The sequence below is a fragment of the Nelumbo lutea genome, chromosome 3 (assembly GCF_056320005.1).
Source record: "Nelumbo lutea isolate HS-2025 chromosome 3, American lotus-T2T, whole genome shotgun sequence".
Taxonomy (NCBI): Eukaryota; Viridiplantae; Streptophyta; class Magnoliopsida; order Proteales; family Nelumbonaceae; genus Nelumbo; species Nelumbo lutea.
The window spans coordinates 21,661,365-21,686,314 of record NC_142686.1 but is presented as its reverse complement, the minus strand read 5'-3'; the positions used below and the strand labels follow the sequence as shown (position 1 = coordinate 21,686,314).

General features: G+C 36.7%; 3 protein-coding genes across 5 annotated transcripts; 1 reads left to right on the top strand and 2 right to left on the bottom strand.

Moving 5' to 3' along the window:
• Positions 1-653: 653 nt before the first annotated feature.
• Positions 654-13,849, bottom strand: LOC148863516 (protein CHUP1, chloroplastic-like). 3 transcript variants are annotated; one of them, XM_088975101.1, is made up of 11 exons: positions 13,627-13,819; positions 7,110-7,368; positions 6,785-6,879; positions 5,889-6,656; positions 3,953-4,982; positions 3,651-3,706; positions 3,384-3,515; positions 2,474-2,655; positions 2,194-2,305; positions 1,589-1,729; positions 654-894 (listed from the first exon to the last, which is right to left on the bottom strand). In XM_088975101.1, the coding sequence occupies exons 2-11, from the start codon at positions 7,216-7,218 to the stop codon at positions 796-798; spliced, it is 2,724 nt and encodes a 907-aa protein (XP_088831227.1). In that variant the 5' UTR covers positions 7,219-7,368; positions 13,627-13,819; the 3' UTR covers positions 654-795. The 3 variants fall into 3 exon arrangements, with proteins under 3 accessions (XP_088831227.1, XP_088831225.1, XP_088831226.1); XM_088975099.1 differs by having other exon boundaries at positions 3,651-4,982; positions 13,627-13,849; XM_088975100.1 differs by having other exon boundaries at positions 3,651-4,982; positions 7,110-7,778; positions 13,627-13,809.
• A 140-nt stretch (positions 13,850-13,989) lies between these two features.
• On the top strand, positions 13,990-17,625 carry LOC148863515 (cyclin-B1-2-like). Its single transcript, XM_088979010.1, has 4 exons — positions 13,990-14,308; positions 14,442-14,542; positions 16,030-16,127; positions 17,337-17,625. Exons 1-4 carry the CDS (start codon positions 14,183-14,185, stop codon positions 17,435-17,437), a joined length of 426 nt encoding a protein of 141 aa, XP_088835136.1. The 5' UTR covers positions 13,990-14,182; the 3' UTR covers positions 17,438-17,625.
• Positions 17,626-17,974: 349 nt separating this feature from the next.
• LOC148863514 (uncharacterized) lies at positions 17,975-22,785 on the bottom strand. The gene is made up of 5 exons (XM_088979009.1): positions 22,462-22,785; positions 22,080-22,232; positions 21,681-21,752; positions 20,684-21,151; positions 17,975-19,105 (listed from the first exon to the last, which is right to left on the bottom strand). The coding sequence occupies exons 4-5, from the start codon at positions 20,850-20,852 to the stop codon at positions 18,270-18,272; spliced, it is 1,005 nt and encodes a 334-aa protein (XP_088835135.1). The 5' UTR covers positions 20,853-21,151; positions 21,681-21,752; positions 22,080-22,232; positions 22,462-22,785; the 3' UTR covers positions 17,975-18,269.
• Between the last annotated feature and the right edge of the window lie 2,165 nt (positions 22,786-24,950).

Here is a 24,950-nt window from a genome sequence, read left to right as displayed (position 1 = left end):
GTGATGAATGCATTTTGTTTAATTATTTATTTATTATTTTTTTATCCATGTGACGAATGCAATTTAGGTGAACTAATGCAGCTTATGTTAAGAAAAACTAGAGAAGTGATATGATTTTATTGCATTTGGCTTTTAATGTATTCCATATGTGATTTGAAATAACAGTGGAATAAGTTGGAATTGAGCCAAATGGTTATCCATAGCTCTCAGCATTCCTACTAATGCATCCAAGCATCTTGCTATTTGTTTCTGGGTAGATATCAAGTTTGTTCGCTTCGCATTGACCTTACGCATGGGCAGTGAACTACACAATCTTTGAAACAATTTCAAAAATACTTACAAGCATTCTTTATCACTAATCAGATAACTTTTAAAGGTTTGGATGATTACAAGTATAACTAAATGAGATTAGTGTGTAATATGTAATACCTAAAAAAATATTCATATTAATATATATTTGGGATTTATAGTTACAAGTATAACTAAAAGTTTGGATGATTACAAGTATATATATTTGGGATTTTGCATATTAATATATATTTGGGATTTATTTGAATTTTTCAGCATGTACATATATTTTTATTTTTTGCACTCTATCCATGCATTTCCAAAGTGTGTCAAGACTCCTAAAATTGCCTTTCAAAACATACTGATAATTGGAACTCTGATCAGATCTATGCGACTTCTATTTTGCCCAACCGGTGGTTGTTACACGCTGTAACTTACACCGTCCAATACAATGGCGATCAAAATTCAATATACAACAAAAAGATACAAAATTGGGAAGAACAAATCTCATATTTCTGGCTTACCAGCCTCTCCTGTTTGTGTATGAACTCGGCTTCTTAGTTCTTCAAAAGCTCGCATGCTCTCTGCATCAAAACCTCCAGCAAACTGGAAACAATTTTATGTCAGAAATTCATCCATACTCTTGAAATAACGTTCAGCTTGACAATCTCAATGTTAATAATGGTATTTATTCTAGGTGGAAATTTTGCAAATAATAAAAATTTGTTGACAGAAGCAGTAATTAAGAACTGGCATGTCTGTTCATTTTGTGTCAGATAAGATTGATTCTTAGAGTTCCTAGCGAGTTTGGCTTCCCTCAGGGAAAAGCCCATTCAAGCAGACTTTACAGCCTTGCATTGAAAATATCTCAATACTTATGTACTTTATTTTACGAGGAGATATTTCCAATGCAATGTTGCAAAAACGGTGTGAGCACTGGCTTGCCCTAATAGAAGCTGATCTCCATCATAGCATGCTAAAAGTTTGATTTAAATTGGAAGGGTAAATCTATTATGCCGGAAAGAAAAAATGATACCAAAAGGGCTTTTGACCAATCAACCCCACCCCCCACCCCCAGTGATTTTATAATATTGGTTGATATTCAGAATTTTTTTGGAAGTAGTAAGAGTTCTACAAAAAAAAAACTACTCTCTTTCCTACTTAGCTACAAAATGGTTTTCAGATATCCTTAAATACTATGGCAATATAGCTGCTTATTGCATCCAATGGAATGGTTAAACCTTCAAAATCAGGTTTTTGATATACTAGAGGAAATGAGTGCAAAACCATAATTTCTGACCTGATGAACACGGAAGGCAAAGCGTACACCTTGCAGAAGCAAAAATTCTCTGTTTGGCTCCTCAGGTCTATCCATGGCATCAAGCTCCGATGCCACCCGTTTCATGTATTTCCTCGCTAACTGTACAGATGAGAGCTTGACCTGCAGTAGGGAATAAAGGTTTCTGATTATAATTTAATTCACTGTTTCTGTTAGATGATGTATGCCAAAACACTGGAGTTTTCTCTCACTTCCATTTCTTTTTGAAGTTTCCTTCTTTTTATTGTTCAAAGCATACTGTCCATAACTATAATGATTTTAAACCAATTCATGGCAAAAAGAAGAATCTCTAGCTAGTATACGGTACACTTCCTCTATTTCAACCTTCAGAAAAGAAAAGCAAAAGAGAAAGAGAGGAAACCCGAGAGTCTATATGTTTCTTCGAGTAAACTTAAAAATCCAAACAAGTTCTTTGCAAAAACCCTGCATGGGTACCGTCAAACCTTTCTTCTTTTTCTTCACTTTCCTTTGTTTCCTTAATAGCTTAAACAATACTATTAGCCTTCACAGATTGTTGACTCTTAGATTTTTGAGAAATGTATAGCATAATCAGAAATGAAACACACCTTGCCCACTGCACCAGAATCTAACAACCAATCAACTGGAATTCCAAACTCCTTGTATCGAGAAATGGCCATGTCCCGTGTCCGTAGGAGTGCATAGACACTTTGTTCCATCCTGAAGAAAAGAAGAAATGAAAGCTCACTTATTTGAGTTGATAATTATTGTATCATAGTAAAAAATGAATAGCAGGCCAAGTTTTATAACATGATCGGAAATTTTCTAGACCTACTAACGTTAAATGACAACAGAAAATGTGCCCATTCATTAATAGAAACTCCTTACTTTTCGAGCAACGAATACATCTTTTTCAGTGCAGCTTCACAGGAGAGCTTGGGATCATAAACAAAAGAGGAAACTTGCTTCTCCAACTTCATTAGGTCCTGATACTCAAAAGCTGCCTCCCGCAATGCATCTGCTTTCCCTTCAGGCCAGTTAAAGTGCTTGAGAACTGCACGCTCATCAACCTATGAGAAAATAAAGGTAAAATTTACAGAAGTAATCCCTAAAAATATATGAGTGGATCCCTGATTAAACATTTAAAAAAAATATACATGCACCTTTCATAAACAACTATATTACCTCTTAACTAGTGAAATTGAAATATGTACTAACCAGTGTTGCATGGACTCTCTTAAATGGACAACATGTCATGTCGGGCATGTGTCCAAGTCCAAAACTCCATGGATTCTTGAGGGCACTTCAACATAACATTTTTTTTTATCTCCTAGTTTATTTGATATAAATAAAAAGCTAATCTATGAATCTACTTTTGGTGTCAAATGTCACTCAGTAACAAAGGAAACAATTTTTATAGGTAAATAATGTCGGAATTCAAAATATATGAATTATTTTAATAGTATATACTTTTCCATAGACATTTGAGAGTCCATGTTTTCTCATCTTGCCGAGTCAGACCCTAGGACACAATCAGATTCCAACTCCCATGTTCATGCCCATGCAACTTTGCACTAACTACTAAGTACCAAGTAAGCAGCATCTAGAAGGATTTTTAGATTTTTGAAGCCTCTTTGCTCTTTGTATTGTGTTGACAGCAATTTTCTTTTATTTATTTATTTATTTTCCGTTGTCTTTTTATTATTATGCAATCTGCCCCAGATTTGATCTCAAATTCACACTTATCCAATACCTGACCTAGTGTAACATTATGAAAGCTGAACCTCAGAATGCATACCAAGAAAGAGAGCTCCTCATCAAGCCAGTTTACAAATAACATTAGATCTTCTATATTAGTAAAAGAAGCCGCTTGGACTTCAGTGGCCAAGGACTGGACAAAATCACCTTGTGTCTCCACGTCAGCTCTCACCTGCTTCCAGCCAAACACGTTTTTTTCTTTGTTAAATTTAAAGCCAAATCAATGGCACAAAGTATGTTTCCAAAGAAAAGTGAGAAAACAAAAGATCTCAAGCAAAAAGGAAAAAAAAAAAAAAGGTTTACTTACAGATAAAAGAAATGCTGATCTATTTTCAATCTCCCCAATCATATTGCTCCTAGTATCTGATGCATCGGATGTAAATAAAGTCAAAGAAGAGATATCCTTCTTTGCCTCACGTTTCATCAAAGTCTGATAGAACTCAACTATCTCAGGAGCCCGGTGAACTTTATCACCAGTACTGGATCCTCCTGGCAGACTTCCTGGTGGAGGAGGTGGGCAAGGTGGTTCACCAGGAGGAGATAGTGGTGGTGGGGCTGGTATTCCATTTGACAGATTAATGTTTGTACGAGAAGCATTAGAAGCACTACCTGAAGGTTTAGGGGGCAGCCTAGGAACCCTTGAAGCCCTCTTTTCAATGTGGGCAAGTTTCATCTTGCTCACCACTTGGGAATCAACTTTTTCACCATCACTAGGTTGCTCACTTGAATCATTAGCAAAAACAACCCTCTCCTTTATCTGAGCTAGTTTAGGTGGCAATGTGCTTGAATTCAAACTTATACCATTTCCAAATCTCTCTGCTCTTGCTTGTTCAGCTTTTTCCTTGATTGTCTTCTCCCTTTCTAAGGCCAACTTGTGCCGGTCCTTGTATGCAGGATATTTGTCATCAAGCACCCCTTCAACTGACTTAGACATCAGTTGAAAAGAAGATGCCACAGTGTTCAAGGAATCAGCAGAAGAAACTTGTGTTCGAAGGGGAGGAAGATTCAGTGTTTCTGGAGATTCAGTAGGATCCGGTTCTTTCTTTCCAAATGTAGTTATGGACAAACTGTCACCAGCATTCCTTAGCATCAGGGTTTCTAATGGACCCCTTGACATGGATGATCTATGGCCCATGCCATTCCCATTAGGTGAGCCTCCCCCCAAAGACCTGGCAGATGATGAAAGAGAACTTGAATCACCCTTTCTTTTTCCCCACCTCTTCAGTTTCTGGATTAAACTAGGCTTCTTACCGAGGCTGCTATATCTACTAGTGGAACTATCTGTAGAAGTGTTGTCAAAGTCATCGCTACGAGGAGAAGATGGGTGAGAAGAAATTCTGTCCAGATCAGTGTCTCCCTGCCCGTGTTCTGATCCGGCATACTCTAACATCAGTTGCTTAGCTTTCTCACGAGATCTTGGGCTCAGACTCTCACTGAGCTCATGAGCAGACATCTTTCCAGCTGGTGTCTGGTAATTCCGGAGTTCATACCTCAAGCATGCATTGACCCAACGTAGGTATACTAGCTCTTCAACTTCACAGAACCTATTCATTTGAAGTCCTTCCACCTGCTTCAGTAGGTCTTCATTTGCATGCCTTAAACTACTGACCTCCTCCCTTGCTTTGGCAACCATTTCACTCTGACGTAACATGAAATGGACTTCAGTATGGACAAGCTAACAAAAAGCATTCACATAGTTAATCACAATTCATACATGAAGTATTATTTGAGGACAGTAACCACCTCCACCACATACTGATCTCATGGATCAAAGAAACTACATCAAGACTGCTTATTATAGACTCCGGGATACTTTATCTTCAGCAATAATGGCACTCAATCTTAAATGGCATTATGTTGGACAAACATTTGCAAGCATCTCTCCTTACTCTCACAGCAGTGGCATAGCAACAACATTAGGAATTTACTTAGCAATGAATGTTTCAGTAATTTCTCTTGGAATATTTGTTATTTTGTCCATAAAAGTTCCCCCATGCCTGCCAATACATTTTACACTGGAGCACTGTGAATTCCAGCATTATCTGACACCAGTTCAGACAACCTCTAAGTTGCATAGCTTTACTCCAGTTGGATAGATTAGTAGCAAAAGAGTAAAAACTATGCAAAATGCATACTCTTTACTATTACAAGTATTTAAACCACAACCACATTGAAGTTCCTGGTTTTGAACCTTCCGATCTAGGGAAAGTTCCTCAAGATCTTATGATAAAGTCAACCTGATAGTTTCTTTGAAATTAAAATGACAGCGATGGCATTTAAATACATGCCAAAATATAGAGAAAAAGGTGGTTTTCCAATTTTTAGAAATCTGCATATTCAAAAATTCAAATTTGCATAAGCAATTATGTTAAAATTCCAAAGAATAAATCCTAGACACCAGAATATGAGAAACACAAAGAGGTTAATATGTTCCCCAACACACAAATATGATAAGCATGCTTCTCCTAGTTATTCGTATTCATGTTTATATGAATTTGTAGACAGAAAAAAAAAAAGAACATAAAAGTACATGTAAGCATCTTACCTCTGTCATATTGGAAAGAACTGTTATTCTAGCTTCAGCAGCATCCAGTTTAATAGTCAACTCTCTCTTCTCATGTTGAAGTTCTTTATTCATTCTCATAAGCTCCACAACTTCCAGCTCTAATTCCTTCACAGCTTTCAGCTTCTTCTCAACCTCTGTATCTTTCTTGAAGGCTTCCTCCTCCTTTCCCTTAATAGTAATAACCTGCTGTTTAGGCATCAGTAATTGACCCCTGGTCCGGTTTGCATCAAGTTCAATCTGTCTCTGCAATTCCTTGATCTTGTTCCTTGCCACCTCCAACTCCTCCCTTGCTGACACTCCCTGCAAAATCTCTTCTTGAAGTCTTTTCCTCTCAGCCTGCAAGGAATTAATGGTTATATTCAGCATGTCAATCTCAACTGTCTTGATCTTCAGCTGCTTTTGTAACTCAGCAATATCTGACTCCTGTTCCTTCAGGCCATAGTACTCAAGCAATTCACCTTCAAGTTTTACTTCCCTCTCTTCCAATTCCTTTACCAGGTTCTGCAATCTTTCCAGTTCATTTGTATTGTTCACCGTCTCAGTTTCATACCTTCTGTCATTTTCAGATTGGTAACCATTCTTGACATGAAACTTATCACCGGGTAGTGGAAATTCAATTTTCCCAGAAAGAAGATCTTCAAATTCTGATAAAATCTCGTCTTCTTCAAGAGCAGGAACGTTACACAAGGTAGGGCTGATTACACTACTAATTCTTTTAACCTCTTCCTCTTCTTCATCATTCTCCCCCTGAAACAGATAGAATGTATAGTATTAAACTCAACTTTATGCTAAGGTTAACAGAAAGGACATTTGAAGCTCTGTCGAATTCAGAGGGGGAAAAAGAATAGTTCTGGAGGGCACGTAATGGTACTCACATGTTCCTTTTGCATGTCAATACTAAAATCTTTGAACAGTTCCTTCTCTGCTTCTTCCTCTTCATTCTGCTGTTCAAAGCTAGCTTCACCATTTTCTGAATTCAGAGTTTATATGGCAGAAATGAGGAAAGTGCAACAAAATTCAAAAAAAAAAATCAAATATTAGCCACTGACGTAATACATAGAAACTGGATTTCTCAGAGACGCTTTGTCAATTATCCACAAGCAGAACTTTTCTTTTTCTGATTCCAGCTTTTACCAAGAAAAATTATAATGAAATATCAATAATAAGGTTTGCTAAAAAAGAAAGGCATAGTATCATTACCTGGAACATTGACTAAAGAAGTTTGCGGCTTTGGAGATTTAACGTTGATTTGCTTAACTGCATAGGCTGCAATTGAAGCAGCAACCAAGAAGCCTAACCTGACTACCATGGGGATTTTGCTAACGGGTAGTTCTTAACTTTTGTCTCATCTTTGTAAACTGCAGAGTGCAGAAACAACCAATAACCCATTTCTCCCTACCTCCATCGATGAATCAGACCATCAGGCCACCATAAACACAAAAGTAAGACAACACAGTCACTGCAACAGCCAAAAAAAAAGTTCTTAAGTACACAGTTGTTGCTCAATCCTAGAAACTAAAAAGAACCCAGGTTCCAGAATTGGCAATTAAGTACAGACAAGAAAAATCCTGTTCAAAACATTCTCGTGGTTGCATCACCATTATATTGTCAAATTCTATTCAATACCAGTCTCTGATGCCATGAGCTACAGCAACCACCAATAGCTAGTAACCAACCTTTATCCAGACGAGACAGCTTGAAGGTTTTACTCTGAGTGGGTTCATCATATTAAACTACCAAACCTGAATTAACTGACAGAGAGACCAATAACTATAAATCTGAGTCAAGACAATCTCTAGATTTCTTCCTTCTTCGCTGAGATAGATCTGTTGTCATCTTTGTTCTTTGTACATGTTATGGTGGTATCCACTGTCAACACAAATTTCATGTATTTGATTAACACAAAATATGGAGACAAATTACAAAAATAAAATTGTAATAAAGAAAGATACAAGGGATTTGAACTCTCTTTGGTTCTCGCTCGATGGCGTGAGCAACCTCTAATTAATGGTCGAATTCGGTGAAGACAAGGGTCGCTAGCATGTTTCTCGTACTTCTTGAAGTGCTGATGTAGATTTCCTTAATTTTTCTGAAGAGTTGATGTAAATTTCTTCACTCCTGGCTTCACGCTTGATCGGTTGTAAAGGATACTTCTCTAAGAAGGACATTTTCGTAGTGGCTTGATCTTTTTGGGTGAGCTTGAATCCAAGTTGTTTTAGAGAACTAAGAAGCTTTTTCCCTTCTTTCTTCTCTCTTGATCTTGAAGTAGTTGGAGTTTGCAAGAGCTTGTGGTTGCTTGCAATCCTCAAGTGTTGGTGTGTGAGAGCTTCTTGTAATGTGATTGTGAAAAAAAAGAAGCTCTTTCTCCCTAGGCAAGGGTATTTATAGCCTAGGATTAGGGCTGCCACCTCAGCCCACTTTGCTAACCAATCCCATGTGAGTGAGGTGTTGGGTTAGGGTTAACTCCCATACATGCACCATTATGTAGGAGTTAGTAGTCTTGCCAATGGAACCACCCTATTACAATAGGAGATGGGCCTAACTGGACTTAGTACACTTGGATTCTTGGGTCAAGGGTTATATTTATGTAGACTTGGGCCTTGAGCCCATAGAAGCCCATATTATTTTAGAGGTTGACATGTAAATTAAGCCCATTTATTTGGCTTTGAAATTCACATGTCTACATCCATATACACCAATTAACAAATGATATATACAGTTGGCTACTTGGCCGCTCTTCACCACCCATCTATTTTGTATGCCATTGATCAAATCAAATACCTATAGGCACAGTCGTGATAGAGATAAGACTTACATCCGAATATCACACTAATCAAACAAGGACCTTCTAGTAGCACCTGCTCAAATGGCTACCATTTCCATGCAGATGGAGCCCACATATGATAGTTCAAGATTCTTGTAGGACCAAGAGCAATTAAATGATCTGGTTCAATGACCTAGATTTTGGGTCTTGTATGGTAATTGCATATTTTAGAGGGTGATAATCATGTTATTTACAAGAGAGAGTGTGATACAGCCCTGTAATCAATGAAAGGGTCCCACAACATATTCCCATCTGCCTCATTAATGGCTGCTTGCACGGCTGATCACATGCCATCAGCGTCACAGAAATAAGCGGATGAAAAAGGTATATTTTTCATCCAGCTCCAGTCTCCAATAGCCTCTTGTTTGCTCGTATGCTCAGATTATACAAATATGCAAGCATAAGAAGAAAAGCAAACCGAAGTTTGGTCCTCACATTTAAGATTAAAGACTTTTGGTGTCTCTTTGTTTTAGGTTTCCATTCATATAGGGGAACGGACCTTTCCAAAGGCCTTGGAAGCTTTCATATGGCAAGAGCATGGATAGCTCTAAAGAAGCTATGACTTGTGAATTGTTGTGTGCTTGACCAATACGCCAAAAGCCTTAAGATTGATGGAACACATCAAGCAAAGCACTTTAACCATTTAGGACCGTACCATACCACCATGCTTCCATAACCGACGTCTCGACAGCTTCACTCTAGGCAGCTCTCACTCTCGCAGTAGGGCTTCATGACGGCTCTCACTCTGGCAGTATGTGGCCCTTTTCACGATAGCTCAAACTCTGGCAGCAGACAGCCCTTTCCCTTTGGCGGCTTTCACTTTGCTCCAAGTATCCCTTTCCATGACGGCTTTCACTCTAGTCTAGGTAGCTCTTTCCATGACAGCTTTCACTCTACTCTAGGTAGCCCTTTTCCCAAGTAGCCCTCTCTGTGATTTGAACTGGAGTATACGCCAAAAGGCTTAAGACTGATGGAATGCATCAAGACAAGCACTTTAACCATTTAGAACCACAACATAAATCGCTATGTATGCCCCACAAACTAACATTCATAGAAGGCCAGCTCTAATCTAAACTTATCTCAAATTTCTTCTCTGAGTTCCGGCCATGTAAGGATCATGAGGTAATGCTTTAACAACACAACAGGAGAAAGAAGTCAAAGAAAGAAAAGAATAAGGGGGAGGGGGGGAGGGGGGAGGGGTCCACTTCCACTGCTTCCAGTAGCAGCCAAAATTTTATCCCAAGCACCAGTGGCCCATATAATTTGGTCCTACACGAATGTAACCAATGAGGATCATAATCAACATCCAAGTCATTGGATTCCTCTACAGTATGTCTATAGAATCAGAGTAAAGATGAATGAAATAAAAGGGGAATCCATATGTGGACCCAATAGGTAATAGAGGAAGAAAACTTGTAATCTACCCAGTGAACTAATCTAGTGAAAAAACTAGCTGATTTAGAAAAATTCCTCTGAATTCTACACGAGTAAAAAGGAAGATGAGGATTGGCATGCTGGAGACATTTGGTACCCACAAAACAATGAAAAGAAAGAAAAAAAAGGCTTTGAACAATGTAGATAACTTGAGAGAGATCTTTACAAGTGGAGGTTAAGTGATTCTGGATTACCATAATTTAGACTATTTGGGAAACTACTATTACAGCTTGTCTAACAAAAAACTGCAAAACATAATATTGTTCACATAGTCTTAGAATCTAGGACAAAAAGGGCATCTTAGCAGCAATAATAAAATATAATGAGCAAGGTTAACCCATAGAAATAATGAAGTGCTAGCTTAGCACCATGAATGGAAGTTTCAAAATTTATAGTGTTAATGGCTTCAATTGCAAAGAGTAAAAATAGGTTAAACATTGCCCTAGCTAAACCTGTTGCTTGCCCTTCTTGGACATTAAAAAGGTTCAAAGGGATGTCTTATTAGTTTGTGCTCCCTACTGCTCCATTTGGCAATTCCTTTACTTTCAATTTGTATGTAAGAAATTGATCTTCAAATTAAACAACCTTACCCATTTTGTTTAAAATTCTAATTCAATTTTAACTTTCTCATTTAAGTGATCAAAGTCTCTTGGACAGTATATCCATGAAAATTTTATTAATATGAGGAAAATGATCAATTATAATGTACAAGTGAAAAGTGCCAAAGCACCCCTTCTATAGAGGGGACAAGCCCCCATCCCCGCCCCTCATTAAACTAGTACTTGAATTACATCATTGTGCAGCACCTCACTTGTGGAACCCCATAAAAGCTGCCAAAAGCATACCAACCATGAGATGAACTTGAAGGTTCAATTCCAGCTTATTCACCAAAAAAGAAATATTTGGTCCCACCTAATATAGATGGCATCCTCAATTGGTGATTTGTCTCGACATCTAATCATCAGCTGTTTAACTGAACAAATGTTGTGGCACCCACAAGAGGGGAAATGCATAAAATTCACACCATGTCAGAGTCAAGCCGGAAAAGATAATATATGCAGATCAGATCATGACCTACTCTGATACCATGTCAGAGTCAAGCCGGAAAGACAAAGATAGAAGAGAGAAAAGAACAAACAGTTTGGTGTGTGTCTCACCTTATGATTGTCAACACCCTAAAAGAGATATTTATATTAAAGAAAGTAAAAGGACAAATCTGCCCTTAGTGTACAAAAGAAAGAGTACAAAAAATAGATGTACAACAAAAGAAGTACAAAAATAGCCCTGCGACTAAATCTTCTCACTGTCTCTACAAGAGGAAGAAGAAGAAGCAGAAGGCCGGAACTCGCTGCCGCTAGTTCAACGGAGGAGTCACTTGCCACCGTTGATTCGCCATTGCGTCAAGTGGAGAAGATGAACGGTGAGAGGGAGAAACACGAGCATGTTTCTAAGGGTATTTTGGACTTTCAGCCAGGTCTAAAATGCTTCTAAACACGTTCAACGCCTGGCCCAAGTCTTATTATTTCAGATCTGAAAATAATTTTCAGACCCAAATTCAGATACATTTCCATACACCTCTGACGTCTGAAAAGCAACATTTTTCAGAATTCAAAGGTCTGAAAAGTGTAACGCCACCTTACTATCCTTCAGAGGATGAGAAACATGCTAAGGGTGGAGGTAAATTTTGCTCAACTTAGTGACCAAAGAAGAAAAATAGATTCAGTGGATTCCAATTTATTATAATTTTGATGCAAGAGGACTGGACCCTTCCACAATAGAGAAAATGGAGCAGAGTGTTTGGCAGTCTAGGAACAATAGTATAAAAAATGAGTGTGGATGAGATGCGAATTTTAAGAGTTGAAAAACTTTTTAAAGGATAGGATCAGAGAAAAACTTACTCAAAGGATCATGTCATCATGGGAGTAGCTCCAATAGGTAATAAAATTAGTTAGACTGAGATGGTTTGGGCACGTACAGAGAAGACCATCTACAGAAGCAATTAGAAGTGATACAAGAAGTTGAAGGGGCTAGAAGAGATAGGGGCAGACAAAAAAGGACAAAGGACATGGGTTGAAGTATTGAGAAATGATTTAAGGGCCAATAGTTTAAGAATGCATATGGCACTGCCAACCCCATGTAGCTAGGACAAGGCTTAGATGAAGATGAAGATTATGAAAAACAATGTTAAGAAATGAGAGAGAAGGGAAACTTAATTTTTCCCAAAGGAATTATCCAACTCAGTTTTGCAACTCACAATATTTTGCCCCTTTGAAGAATGTTCTTCCACAAAAGAGCAAGTGCTACCTTTCTTAAAGCTACTTGGAGCTCGAATTAGGCATAAGTCCATCCCACACCTCAGGGAAAAAACAAGTTTATATTTTATTCCATCTCTATGGTCTGGTAATGGGTAGGTGGTTATTGATAATAAAACCAACTGAATGATCTGGGATCAGCAGAAACCCTCTTCTTTGATAAGAAAAAAATCATGCACTGTCCTTTTTTATCAAATAGTTAAGGTGCTGAGAAACTCGAAACATTAGTATAATCCTACCAAATAGTATACAAGAATGCTTCATTTATCACCAATCCAGAGATTCTGGTTTTATTTATGGGTATATTGAAATTGAACAGTCTAACAACAAAATCATTTCTTTTTTTATCCCTTCTAACAAGAACTCACCTCTTTCCCCTAGTCATAAATCCATCTTTCCAAACCTAGAAGTTAGTTAATTTCTTGATCTATTTGAAACACTTCAAATTAATAAGGGCTACATCAAAGCCTCAGATATCTTGCCATGTGACAAAAATACAATCACCCAAAAAGTCAAAAGTGCCAATTATACTAACCTCTAAACAGGCCATGGTTGTTCATGCTTATATTATACACAATTGCAAGCACTCAGAAATACATAAACAAGGTATAGTAATAGTGATGATCAAGTTATTCATATCATTTCTTCCTAAGCTACATTAGATATAGTTACCTGTAACTTAAAAATATCATGGAAATATTACAGTTACTCCAGAACCTGGTTATTTATTATTTTTTTTATAAATACCTGGTTATTTATTATCTAAGAGCATTGATTATCAATCTAGGATTGAGATGTGTGAAGTGTCAAATCTTAACATTTCAAAAAGAGTGTTGCCTGACCCAGTGAATCTTCCAAACCAGGAATCATAATGAAAATGGTATTTGTTTGTTTCTCTAAGAAAACGCATAGCTCGATTTTAAATCTACAGTTGAATAAACCAGGATATCCCTCTCAAGGACTGCTGGATGCAAATACAGGACCCTTCATTTAACCCTTGATTATGCACAAGAATTGAGGTAATGCAAGTAATAAGCAAGCTAACACGAAAACCCCATGAACTCAATGTTACAGAAAAGAATACAATCTAATGGGATCATCACAACTTATGAAGTATGCCTTAATTTCAGCTCCTTCTTTTCCTTACCTTGTGAGAATCTCTATAGACAATGCACTCGAATGAGTTCTTGAGTAACTCTAGCTCTGCTTGAACAAAATTTTGGATTTGATATCCCAACTTGGTCGGATAATTGGGTTTTGTGCAGCATGAATAAAACGAAAAAATACCAGAGGAATGTGAAGGAGAAAAGAACTCGCCATGACGGCAGCACGGGAGAGCTGAAACCCAAAAGCGACGCGGCAAAAATTTTTGAACCGTCTTACGCTCTTCGAAATGACCTAGTTACCCCCACAAACTGTCGAATTCCGCCACATGATCAAGCAATCTCCCCCGGTCCCCCGGGTTGGATCAGTGTCATTATTAAGCCCATAATAGAGTGAATTTGGGGCTGACGTAGGCCCAATTAAAATTGGAACCCGTCAAGACAGGGGTAAAAATGTAATTATGTACACCATATAATAACTCTCCGTCTCGAATCGAGCTATTGTGTTGTTTTTGGCTTGATAGCTTGGGCATAAAGTTTTTGCACTTGGTGCTCAGAAAAAATCTTTTCTTCTGCGAAGAAGAAGAAGAAAGAGAAAAAATGGAAGGCTCGAAGACGATTGCTCACGAAATTGGAGGAGTCCAAAACGATGCTCTTCGTTTCGGATTACAAGGTGTTAAGAGTGAGATTGTTGGCGCTCATCCTCTCCAATCCGCCCTGGAATCGGTAAAATCTGATATTACTTTCTCTTCTCTTTAACATTTCTTCCTGGCGATTTTTTTCTCTGTTCCTCTACTCATGGGTTTTTTTTTCCTTCTCTAACTTTTTTTTTGTTTTTTTTATTCGATTTATTGATCAGACGATGAATACCCAATCGGAGATGAAACGAAAAATCCTGGCAAACACTTACGGGTCAGCTTTTACTCTGAAGATGGATCTGGACAAACAAATTCTTTCCAGGTATGGACTTACAGCAAATTTTTGCGAAAAGAAGGCGCAGAAGGATATTGCTTTTTCTATCAATTCATGTTCTGAGGGTTTCGTGATTCGAATGCTTGATGAAATGTTTTTACCGGTATGCTTGTTATAGTTGGTTTGTTTAGTTCTGTGAAATAATCTTCTTTTTATTTCATCCCTAGGGATGTCGATAGTTGGTCGAACTATTTAGTTTCAGCCACATTGGGAGAAATCAAGATTATTGGAGATTTAGGTTGTTTATCTATGTTGCTTTTAGTTTAATCTTCCGATCATTGAAATTGAAAAGATCATTCGGTATTCATAACTCGGGGAAGAGTTAGGGGATATTTGCAGGCTTGAATATTAAATGTGAAGAGAACGATGCTCAGGGGCCATAAGAGAGATGCATTCAAATTGATTTTTCAAGGTTAAGGTGTTGCATAATATTTCTGAAGGTGAGTAATAACCATTAATAAGATAGGTAAGTAAAGGCAGAGGAAGTAGGCATTCCATCAAAGTTTATTGGGAGATTACATGTTGAAACTTGATTGTCTGCTAGAGTAACTTATACGAGTATAAAGATATACAGTTCAAGGTTGTTCCTTTAAAATGGGCGGTTATCTTCTTTCTCAACCAAATTGTTCCAGACTTCCAGTAGAAAGGGCATCAATAAGGAGATTGCTATTTTTGTGAAACATCTAAAAACTTCACTCATCTATCATTGCAACAGAACAATGTTGCAGCACGTTTATGAAGAATTCCCTAATGGTGAACCCTTTTTCATTTATAACCGCACCTAAGTGTCCATGGAATGCAGCATCATACATAAAATGCCCTAACATAGCACAAAACAATTCAGAATTAGTTTTCATATTGGATTAGCTGAAGGCTTTTATGCCTGATCCCAATCTGACAGAGACCTCCTTTATGCGGGCTTGGGAGTTGGGACCAATAGTGTATGACAAGTTAACAGTGTTGAAATAAACAGAAAAAGTAGGAGACTTATAGACTGAACTGAAAATGAACTGGATGCTTTTTCTCTTCTTTTGAGTATTTAGAATCCAGAAAATGAAGAGACTTCATTTCGAAAATGAAGTTTTTGCATTTTCTGTTCTTTCTGTTTTTGAAATTGAAGAAAAAAGAGAACATCCTTGGAAAATGAATCCAATGCCTTTGCTGTTCTATTTTGGAATTGTGGGACTGAAATTCTTCACAAAGCATTTAACAAATTCCTGGAAGGAGTCTTGCCTTTATCAAACATACCTAGCTTTTTCTTTTGGTAACAGAAGAATATATGTAACTGTAGAACTTGAATTGTTCCATGTGATGTCATTATTGTATATGACAACTTGGTTTTCCATTCATAATATGAAAAGTAAGGATGTGATGTAATATAAGGCATGCTTCCTTGTTTGGTTAGAAAACGAATCCAATGCTACTATTAACTTGGTCTAATCATGTTTAATCCTTTTTGTTTGTTTCCATTGCAGATTCCAGAGGCCTCCAGGTGCATTGCCATCTTCAATGCTAGGTTTGGAGGCTATTACTGGAAGCTTGGATGACTTTGGTTTTGAAGATTATCTAAACGGTAATAATGCAACCTCCCCCCCCCCCCAGCACAGGAATCCTTAATCAGTATATTAGCACAATATTCTCCTGATAATGAAATAGCTAGAAATCTACTTAACATATTATATTAGAACTCTCCAGAAAATCGATTTAAGAGGTGCATCTCAGGCATATGTAGGCTCACTTGCCTAGGCCCAGGCAAAGCTCCTCTGAAAAGGTGCACACCAGGTGTGCCTTGCACCTAAAGCTTGAGCCCAAGCATGTTCCTTGCTTGCTCATCCTCACTGAAGTAGCCCTCCTTTTGTTAGTATTGTTCTCTCATTCTTCTTAATAGAAGACATTTTCCATCAAACCATTTGATGGAAAATCCTAAAATATAATGATTTGCCATTAAAATCATAAAACCAATCTCATTATACACTTTAAGATCTTCACATGAATTTGTCTAGGCTTGTCTCAAGGAGCTTGGTATAGAGGTGGATGTCTGATCTCGTATATATAGGAATGCAATTGAGAGAGAAATAAACAAATTGAAAATTTGTGATTCTTGAATTGTTGAGTGCTTGAATATTTTTATATGTTATGTTTGACTATTTTAATTTGATCCAATGAGCTTTTTAAAATGTTTAATTTCTTTCAAAATTTAATCTTGCATCTTGTATTAATATTATTTTTAATTTTATGGTTTTTTATAATTTTTGAAGAAAAAATGCATGCTGTTTTAAAAAGGTTCATGTCTTAGGTGCAAAAAGCCAGTTTTCTGTTTTTTGAACACTGTTCCAGAAGCTTTCTGTAAACAATATCCTAAAATGTAAAGGATTAAAATCTACGAAGAATATTGCTGACTAAAAAAGACTGAGGAATATCTATCAGGCAAAATTCTTAGGATGGTTAGTTTTTATGAGGTTTGCATGGCTTAGGTGTTCTCAAAAAGTGACTGCAGATTTCCTTGTGAGTTTCTTTTTAACATTTTTCTATGTTTGGTTCCTGGCGTACATATTTGTTTGGTTGTCCAGAAAATGGATGCAAATAAAAGAAAATTTTACTAGATTTCCAAGAAATTCCTAAAACAAATGTACTGTTGACTTATGAAAGTTCCAAAAGTTTTCTTTTAAAAAGTATTTCAAGACCATTAGAAAATGCAAGAAAAATGTGTGCAAAGTACAAAACCGGGTGGATGTTGCCCATTACATATCTGTTTTAATATTCTCTTTGCTGCCACTTCCAGATCCACGTGACTCAGAAACTTTCCGGCCAGCAGACATGCATCATGGAATGGAAGTTCGTCTTGGTCTTTCTAAGGGTCCCGTCTGCCCCAGTTTCATCTGATCGTGGCCTCTTTCAGGATAAAAAATCTATCTTCTGTTTCTATTTTGGCTGTTTGTGGTGGTGGTGGTGATGGTGATGGTGATTTTAACCTTCACTTCTGTGATTTGTTATATGCATTAAAATTTGAATATACAGTAACTAGACTCATGCAATTGAACATATAGCTAGTAGGATCGCAGTTCAAATCATTTACTGATCTCCCCTGCCTAGTCATGCATACAATTCCAGATGACCAAATATTCAGGACAGAACAAATAGAGAGGCACGACCAAGGTTCTGTTGATGGGCCTGGCTCGGGCTTGGGTTTTGCCAAAATTCTAATGGGCCCAGCCTGAAGGCTAAGCCGTGTAAACTGTAAAGTTGGGCCAAAGCCTGGCCTATGAACAGGTCATGTCTATACAGACAAATACTCCGGATGGGGCATATTCTTCTATATCTGTATTTATGTCCTTTTTACTTTTTTGTCAAAATCAAATCTATACAGGGGGGTCAGTATAAGGTATGTCTATCCTTTGAAACAGGTCAAACTCTAAAATGGGTGGATCAATGATATAATACATATTGGCCGATACATCTTTACAGTGCATAGTTATAGTGTAAAAAATTTACAAATGGTTGCCAAAATTCTCCAAACCTACACCACCTTGTGAGAGTGACATCTTCAAATTCATAATTAAACAAACGAGAAAAAAAAGTTACTGATATTAATGATGAATCTTCTAAACCTTTTCAATGGACAAGCTATATGAACACCGCCCAGAAAACGAAACAAGGGAAAACACTTAAATACCTATTACTCTTATCCAATCAGACCAACCGAATTGGTCTTGCCCTAATCCCATGGTTTGGACCTAATGGGATAGGGAGGAAATCCACCTGCCATTTCAAAGCCCCCACTCTGGTGAAAACCACTGTCACCAACATATCCACAATCAGCGCATCCCCCACGCCACTTTGTTGGGTTGTAATAACAGCTCTGGCAAGGACCCAACTGTCTTCTTCCAAGCTCATTTGGGCCGCCTGATAGCCTTCTGTGTCCACCACCACCACCCTTAAATGGGGTTGGTAATCTTGAGGTTGAGGGGGGGTAGCAGGGGTGGAATTGTTTCTGGTGTTGTTGACTGGGATTAGGGTAGCTAGTGTTGGCATTGGCAAGACTGGACAGGTTGGGTGAACTATGGACCCTCTGCATAAAACGCCTTTGACCAAGATGTTGATCACTCGAGTGCTCAATTGATACATTATGGTCGGTGGAAACGCTCTCTGGGGCTACTGATTTAGGGGATGAGCCACTAGATGAAATCGAATAGCTGGTGCTGGGATGGCTTATGCTACCGGAGGTTCGTTTTGTATTGATGGGGGTGCTGCGTACAACTCCATTGATGGCATCAATATAGCGCTGCTCGAGTCCTTGGTTGTCCATGGTGTTGTTAGTGGTCGCTGCTGGGCTTTCAACTACAACTGGGTTGGGGGAAAACAAGAATGCTCGCAATCTCGGTAATCCACTGCATTCAGTCGACTTTGTGTCACGACGATCGTGTTCATCGAGCATGTGTTGGAGGTCCTCATCACTTGTTACAGACACTAAGATATCCATTTCTTCAGGTATCAACTGGTATTTGAGGACTACGTCTCCGTTGTATATTGCTCGTATTTTCTTCATCAACTCTGGCAATGCAATTCGCCACCAAATTTTCAAATAACCAACTCACATCAATCAATTTATAATCTGAAATTAAAATGACAACAAAAAATCGGTTGTTTGGTGATAACTTAGTTTTCGGTTTCAATGGGAATAATATGGATTACATTTAGATGTCTAAAAAAATAGAAAAATTGCTGCTGACTTAAATTTTGGCCATCTTTCCAAAATTTGAAACTACTGAAATGCCTGAAATTGAAAAACTTATAAAAAAAAAAGTATTACTTCTGAGATTTTAAAATAATACGATTTCAGATATCCTAGAAGAAGCTCCTTAAACTGCACTTGCTCCGTCTGTGTAAGGTTCAAAGTATTAGAAATGTAGTGAGTATTAGAAAGACAGTTTTAAAAGATGTATCAGATACGCTTTGGATACGTATGTATATGGTGGAAAAAATAAGACACACATGGATATCAAGGAAACTAAAATAAATCCTAAAAATTATATTAATAGCAATAAATATACGTTTTAGATGACTTTAAATAAATTATTTACACAAAATATATATATATATATATATATATATAATTTAATGATTTCTCAATAAAAATAACACAATTTGTGCTAACATTAATCATAAACATAGAGAAAATTTAAAGCTAAGAATCAAAAGGAACATTCATCATTCTCTTAGGGTTTTTTAAGAGCTAAATGCAACAAGGACCAAAAGGAACATTCATCATTCTCTCTTTCATTCTTGATCAGATCAAATGGGAATTTTTTTCTAATTATTCTACACTTTCAAGTGATTTTCTTTTAAAGTATTGATTGGTAATTTGAACAATTTGAAATTTTTTTATGTTGAAACTTGAAATATAAAGGTTTATGGTTGCTTGTTGATTAGTTATTATTTTGTTGAATGCTAAAAGCCTAAAATTTGTTGCTTAGTCTCAGCTTGAGAAGAGTACATTACAAATATGTACAGTACAAGTACATACAAAATACAAGGTTTTGCACTCTACATATTTATTTGTATTTGTACTCTTCCCAAAATGAGCCTTATAGATTTCTATTGTATGAATGCTTGTATGTTCTATTATTATCTTCTATCATTGTTCTTTTATTTTTATAAATTTTAGTAAATCGTTTTTATAAAGTTTTGAAGTTTACTTGCTATGCTTCAGGCTTACACCTCTTCTTTTTGGGCTGTTAAGCCTCAATGCACCTTTGGAAACCTTGATTACTAACTAAGAAAGCTTAAATGACATATCAAAACGTGTCAAAAAGTCAAATAGACAAATTCAGATTTTAATATTACCTTAATAATGCTAATTTGAATTTGAATGGTTGCCTTAAAAAGGAGCTAATTAGAAGTTAATGCATAAATTTAGAAATTAATGAGAAAAATTAATAGACAATTTTGAATTTGAAAAGTTGCCTTAAATGTAATAGTTAATGGGAGAGAGAGAGATTATAAAGGTTATTAATAAGAGCATGTAGAGCGGACTCATATGGACCTGAAACAGGCAGAGACGCAGAGTGCCTGAATTGACCGAATGTCTGTATGAGAGAGAGAGAGAGAGAGAGAGAGAGAGAGAGAGACCTGAGAAGTTAATGTCACGAGAAACTGCGACAACACGGGTTTCACCACCAACATATTTGAGCTGACCATCTGTTGGTCTCGGTAATATCTTCCCACCATAGCTGCATAAAAATTTCACCTTGTTATCTGATGATAGCGCGACAGCCTCTTCATTCTCACCTACTGCCATCACACTTGTTGAATAATTGCCAGATGCTTGGCACAAACTACCTAATCAGATTTCTTATTGCCAAGGAAACACCTTCCGAAGCTCACACCAATTAACAAGGCTGTGAAGTTTGTAGGAGCAGTTTGATTCAGATTAACGTTAATGGCTTCTCCAATCTCCAAATTGTATGGACCCTTGATTCCAATATACAAGCAAAATATTCTAAACCAAACTTATACAGAAAGCTATTAGATATTAAACAATTGCAGAGCCTCTTGGGATGTAAATGTGACAAATCTTGCTTCCTTTTCTTCTACACCCTGATTCAAATAGATAACTGTTTCATTAACTAAATAAATGTTAAACCTAATTATCCTCAATAAGGAAATTAAATAGTATATCAGAGAATCTATACTGTAAATACTCAAACTAATTTTTAATGAAGTTAATTAGGTTAACCATGAGAAATTGGAAATTCCTTCTTAACACACACACACACACCCAAAAAACAACCACCATGATAAATTTGGTTAGATAGCTAAACATGTACAGTACAAATCTATATAGGAGAAAATTCAATAAAAAGGCCAATTTTTCTTGATTAGTTTTACATATTCTTATTTGTTCACCCCTGTAGTTACTATAGGGAAATCCAATTAGTTCAGTACTTATAACCTTCTAGCTGATTGCAAGATCTCATATATAGACCACAAAGAAATGGGAGGATAACAATGCCTATAGAAAATATATTCAGATAACAAACACAGGGACAGTATAAGGCTAATGAGAGAATTCTGAATATTGATGCAATATAAGAACAGAAAAGCAAAGCATTGACTCAAGTCTTACCTGTTGGGACAAAGTCTTAAACTCCTCACCAACACTAAGACTCTTCTGAAGATGATCATCAAATATTTAAATCTGTCAAGGAGAAAATCATTGTGACTAAAGTGATTTCTAATGTATATCAGAATAACCATATAAAGTATCTCGATTGTGATTTATGTTAAGGAAGGATAAATAAACCACTATGAACACCAATGGTGAAACAGGATTCATGTAGCCGACCCCATATAGTTGGACAAGGCTTAGATGATGATGATGCTCTCGATTTATCAAACCATAAACTGATTTACTGATTTATGGACAACAGTTTCTAATTACATTTCTGCAACTGCAGTTGAGTTAGATTAATCTATCTAGACTTTGGGACTAATGGGTAAGCATACTCTTAATTGATCTAATTACCTACAAACAAATTTCTGTTGCTTCTCCTCGACCTCCTCCTCCTACACATGGACATATAAGACAGAAGACAGCAAATTCTTGGCTTGCTTTGGTAGAATGTAATGACTAGTTTTGTCGAATAATTGGTTTAAGTTGAATCTGGGCCCAAGTTACCTGCGAGAAGAAAGAAACAATATTTTGATATAGATATAAAGCGGGTCATTCTCATGAAACCTTAGCATCTTAACCAAGCGTATAATAATAGTGGGAAGCAACTCCTTCAAAGCTTTCTTCTCGTCAACCCTAAAAATGCCTATACAATCGATACGACAGAAAACAAAAGAAATAACGAAAGGAAAGTGAAGAAAAAAGAAAAAGACAGATAGGAGTAGTAGTGTATTACAGATACACGAAGAGAGAGAGAGAGAGAGCAGAATTAATCAATCGTCCTTCTCTACACGTCTCCGTCGTGTCTGCAATATTGTTGTTGATAATTCGCGCGAAGAGGAAATGAAACTTTCCTTGATCTTTTCTGGTGATTAATAGGTGAACTTCTCCGTAAGAAAAGGATTGAAGACGATGAAAAGTGGAGAGAGCCCGCTTTCATTGGATGGTAGATGGAGAGAGAAAGAGATTTTAAGTAGAGAGAGAAGAGACGGTTCAGAGAGGTTGGGAGAGATTCTAGGGACGTGATTGAGATGATGTTGTACGTCTCTCCATCTCCTCTACCACCCACAAACCGATATTCCAATTTTAATACTACCCACAAACTGTACCCGCACCCTACCCATACAACACCACTGTCCTGTATTAGAAACATATTGGCAACGGGGCGGGGACATATGCCCCGACCCCGATCTCGTTAGTGAATAAAAGTTGTCCAATTGTCCCCCATCCCCGATCCCCGATGGGATCCTTGCAGGGACTTAAATTTCTAGGATATTTTAGTTAAAAGTATTTTTTGAAAAATAAATTTATTTAAAATAAATAAAATTTTTAAACATAAATAATATCATATATATAATATTTAATATATATAGTCGGGGTCAAGGTGGATCAGGGACCTCATTTCCCATTCCCAATCTCGACCCCTAATGAGGTATCCCTATTAATCCCCGTCCTCATTCTTGCCCCATCAAAGCAATTCGCATGACCTATTCCTACGGGTGGAAACAAATTGTGCTTTTCAAGAACTATTTGAGTTTAGTTTGTGAAAAGTTTAAACGGAGCTTCGAGCCAAACTTGAGCCCAATATATAGGTTCATTTTCTATTTGAGCCCAATGAAGCTCAACTCGCCAGGCTTGTGAGCCTAATGCATGCATGCATACATACATACATACATATAATAATTTTTATTATAATCTATTAATAATATTTTATTTTTTATATGTACGATAATAAATATTTTTTTATGTCTTAATTTTTTGTATGTAAAATAAAAAATATTTTTTATAGAAAGCTTCGCATGCAATTGAGCTCGAGCCGAGTTGACCTCAAACTTTCAAGCTTTTGAGTCGAGCCAAATTTGAGTTTAAGTCTTTAGCTTGAATCAAGCTCAAGCCTAAAACTGTTTTGGTGAGTCAAGCTCAAATAACTAGGTATTCGACTCAACTCAACTCAAATCCATCCATAGATGCAAACGGATCAGATCATATTTGAATTTGATCCAACACTATTCATATCCGATCAGTTTTGATAGGCCTCGATTTGAATTAATCATATTGGTAAGTTGGATCTTTGTATATGATCTGATCTGACTTTGTTTTCTTTCAAAATTAATAAATTATTAAAAGAAAGATAAAATATATCAATTTAAATAAAGAAAAAAACAAAAAAGTACAAGTATTTTTAAATTATTTTCACCATATGCATACATGTTTTTATAAAAATAAATAATACAACAAATTTATAAAAACATAATATAAATAATATATTTATAAAAATATAACATATACATAATCGGATGTTATCATATTGGATAGGGGTGATCCGAATCCGATCCAATTTTTTATCGGATCCTATTATATGATCGGAAGACCCCGAACATGGGTGATCCAAATTCCACCAAGTGTGATCAGATCTCAGATTGGATCAGATCATGATCCAATCCATTTTGCATACCTATCCATCCATACCCATTGTTGACCCATTGGATCGGAACGTCAAGTACCCATCAAGGATGAGGAAAATTGTCATCCCTATTCCCTAATCCCTATGTGCATCTCTAATGTCCTATGGTAAAGATGTGGGTAGTAGATAAGAGTGGTTGGGCATAGCATATCACCTTCAAGGGTGCAGATTGGGATGGGTTGTATAGGGTTGGAGACCAATCCATATCCAATCCTGAAGGTACAAATCTTGGGAGGTTAAGCCTAAGTTAATCAATTCAAGTCCAATCCAAGCCAAGGTTAAGCTTAAGTTAATTAATTCAGACCCAACTGATGCTTAATTCAATACTTGTAAGTGTGCACGTGACAAATTTTAATGATGATGAATTGATGATGATAGTAAATAATATATTTATGTTTTTTATGTCTATACAAATTATTCTTATTTGTCACACTTATTCTTGTTTAATATGACAAATATATAATATGAGATGTGCCCAAATAATTGCTACATTTTTTTCATTGTTTTATACTTTTGTGTATTATTCATCTTTTTATTTGTTTTATTACTACTTAATTATGAAATCAAGAGTTGACACATTTTGATGCAAAATATTGAATTGTTGATTCACCACCAAACAGAAAAATAAATCCATTTTTGGGTAATTACCAAAACAACACTCCGTTTTGGGTTGATTTTAAATTTGTGTACCAATTCATGGGTAGCTAAGATGGTTTTTGGCTGACTTGTTCCAATAGAGACTTGAGATTGATTTGGTTGGG

Excerpts from the sequence above, each read along its gene's own strand:
- LOC148863516 (XM_088975099.1), bottom strand. The coding sequence starts at position 7,218 with ATGGTAGTCAGGTTAGGCTTCTTGGTTGCTGCTTCAATTGCAGCCTAT. Across the intron at positions 2,306-2,473 it reads ATGTATTCGTTGCTCGAAAA|GATGGAACAAAGTGTCTATG; the intron begins GTAAGGAGTTTC and ends TCTTTTCTTCAG. Across the intron at positions 895-1,588 it reads TTGCCTTCCGTGTTCATCAG|TTTGCTGGAGGTTTTGATGC; the intron begins GTCAGAAATTAT and ends AATTGTTTCCAG.
- LOC148863515 (XM_088979010.1), top strand. The coding sequence starts at position 14,183 with ATGGAAGGCTCGAAGACGATTGCTCACGAAATTGGAGGAGTCCAAAAC. Across the intron at positions 14,309-14,441 it reads TCCAATCCGCCCTGGAATCG|ACGATGAATACCCAATCGGA; the intron begins GTAAAATCTGAT and ends TTTATTGATCAG. Across the intron at positions 14,543-16,029 it reads GACAAACAAATTCTTTCCAG|ATTCCAGAGGCCTCCAGGTG; the intron begins GTATGGACTTAC and ends TTTCCATTGCAG.
- LOC148863514 (XM_088979009.1), bottom strand. The coding sequence starts at position 20,852 with ATGGCAGTAGGTGAGAATGAAGAGGCTGTCGCGCTATCATCAGATAAC. Across the intron at positions 19,106-20,683 it reads TCGTGACATTAACTTCTCAG|AGTTGATGAAGAAAATACGA; the intron begins GTCTCTCTCTCT and ends TTGCATTGCCAG.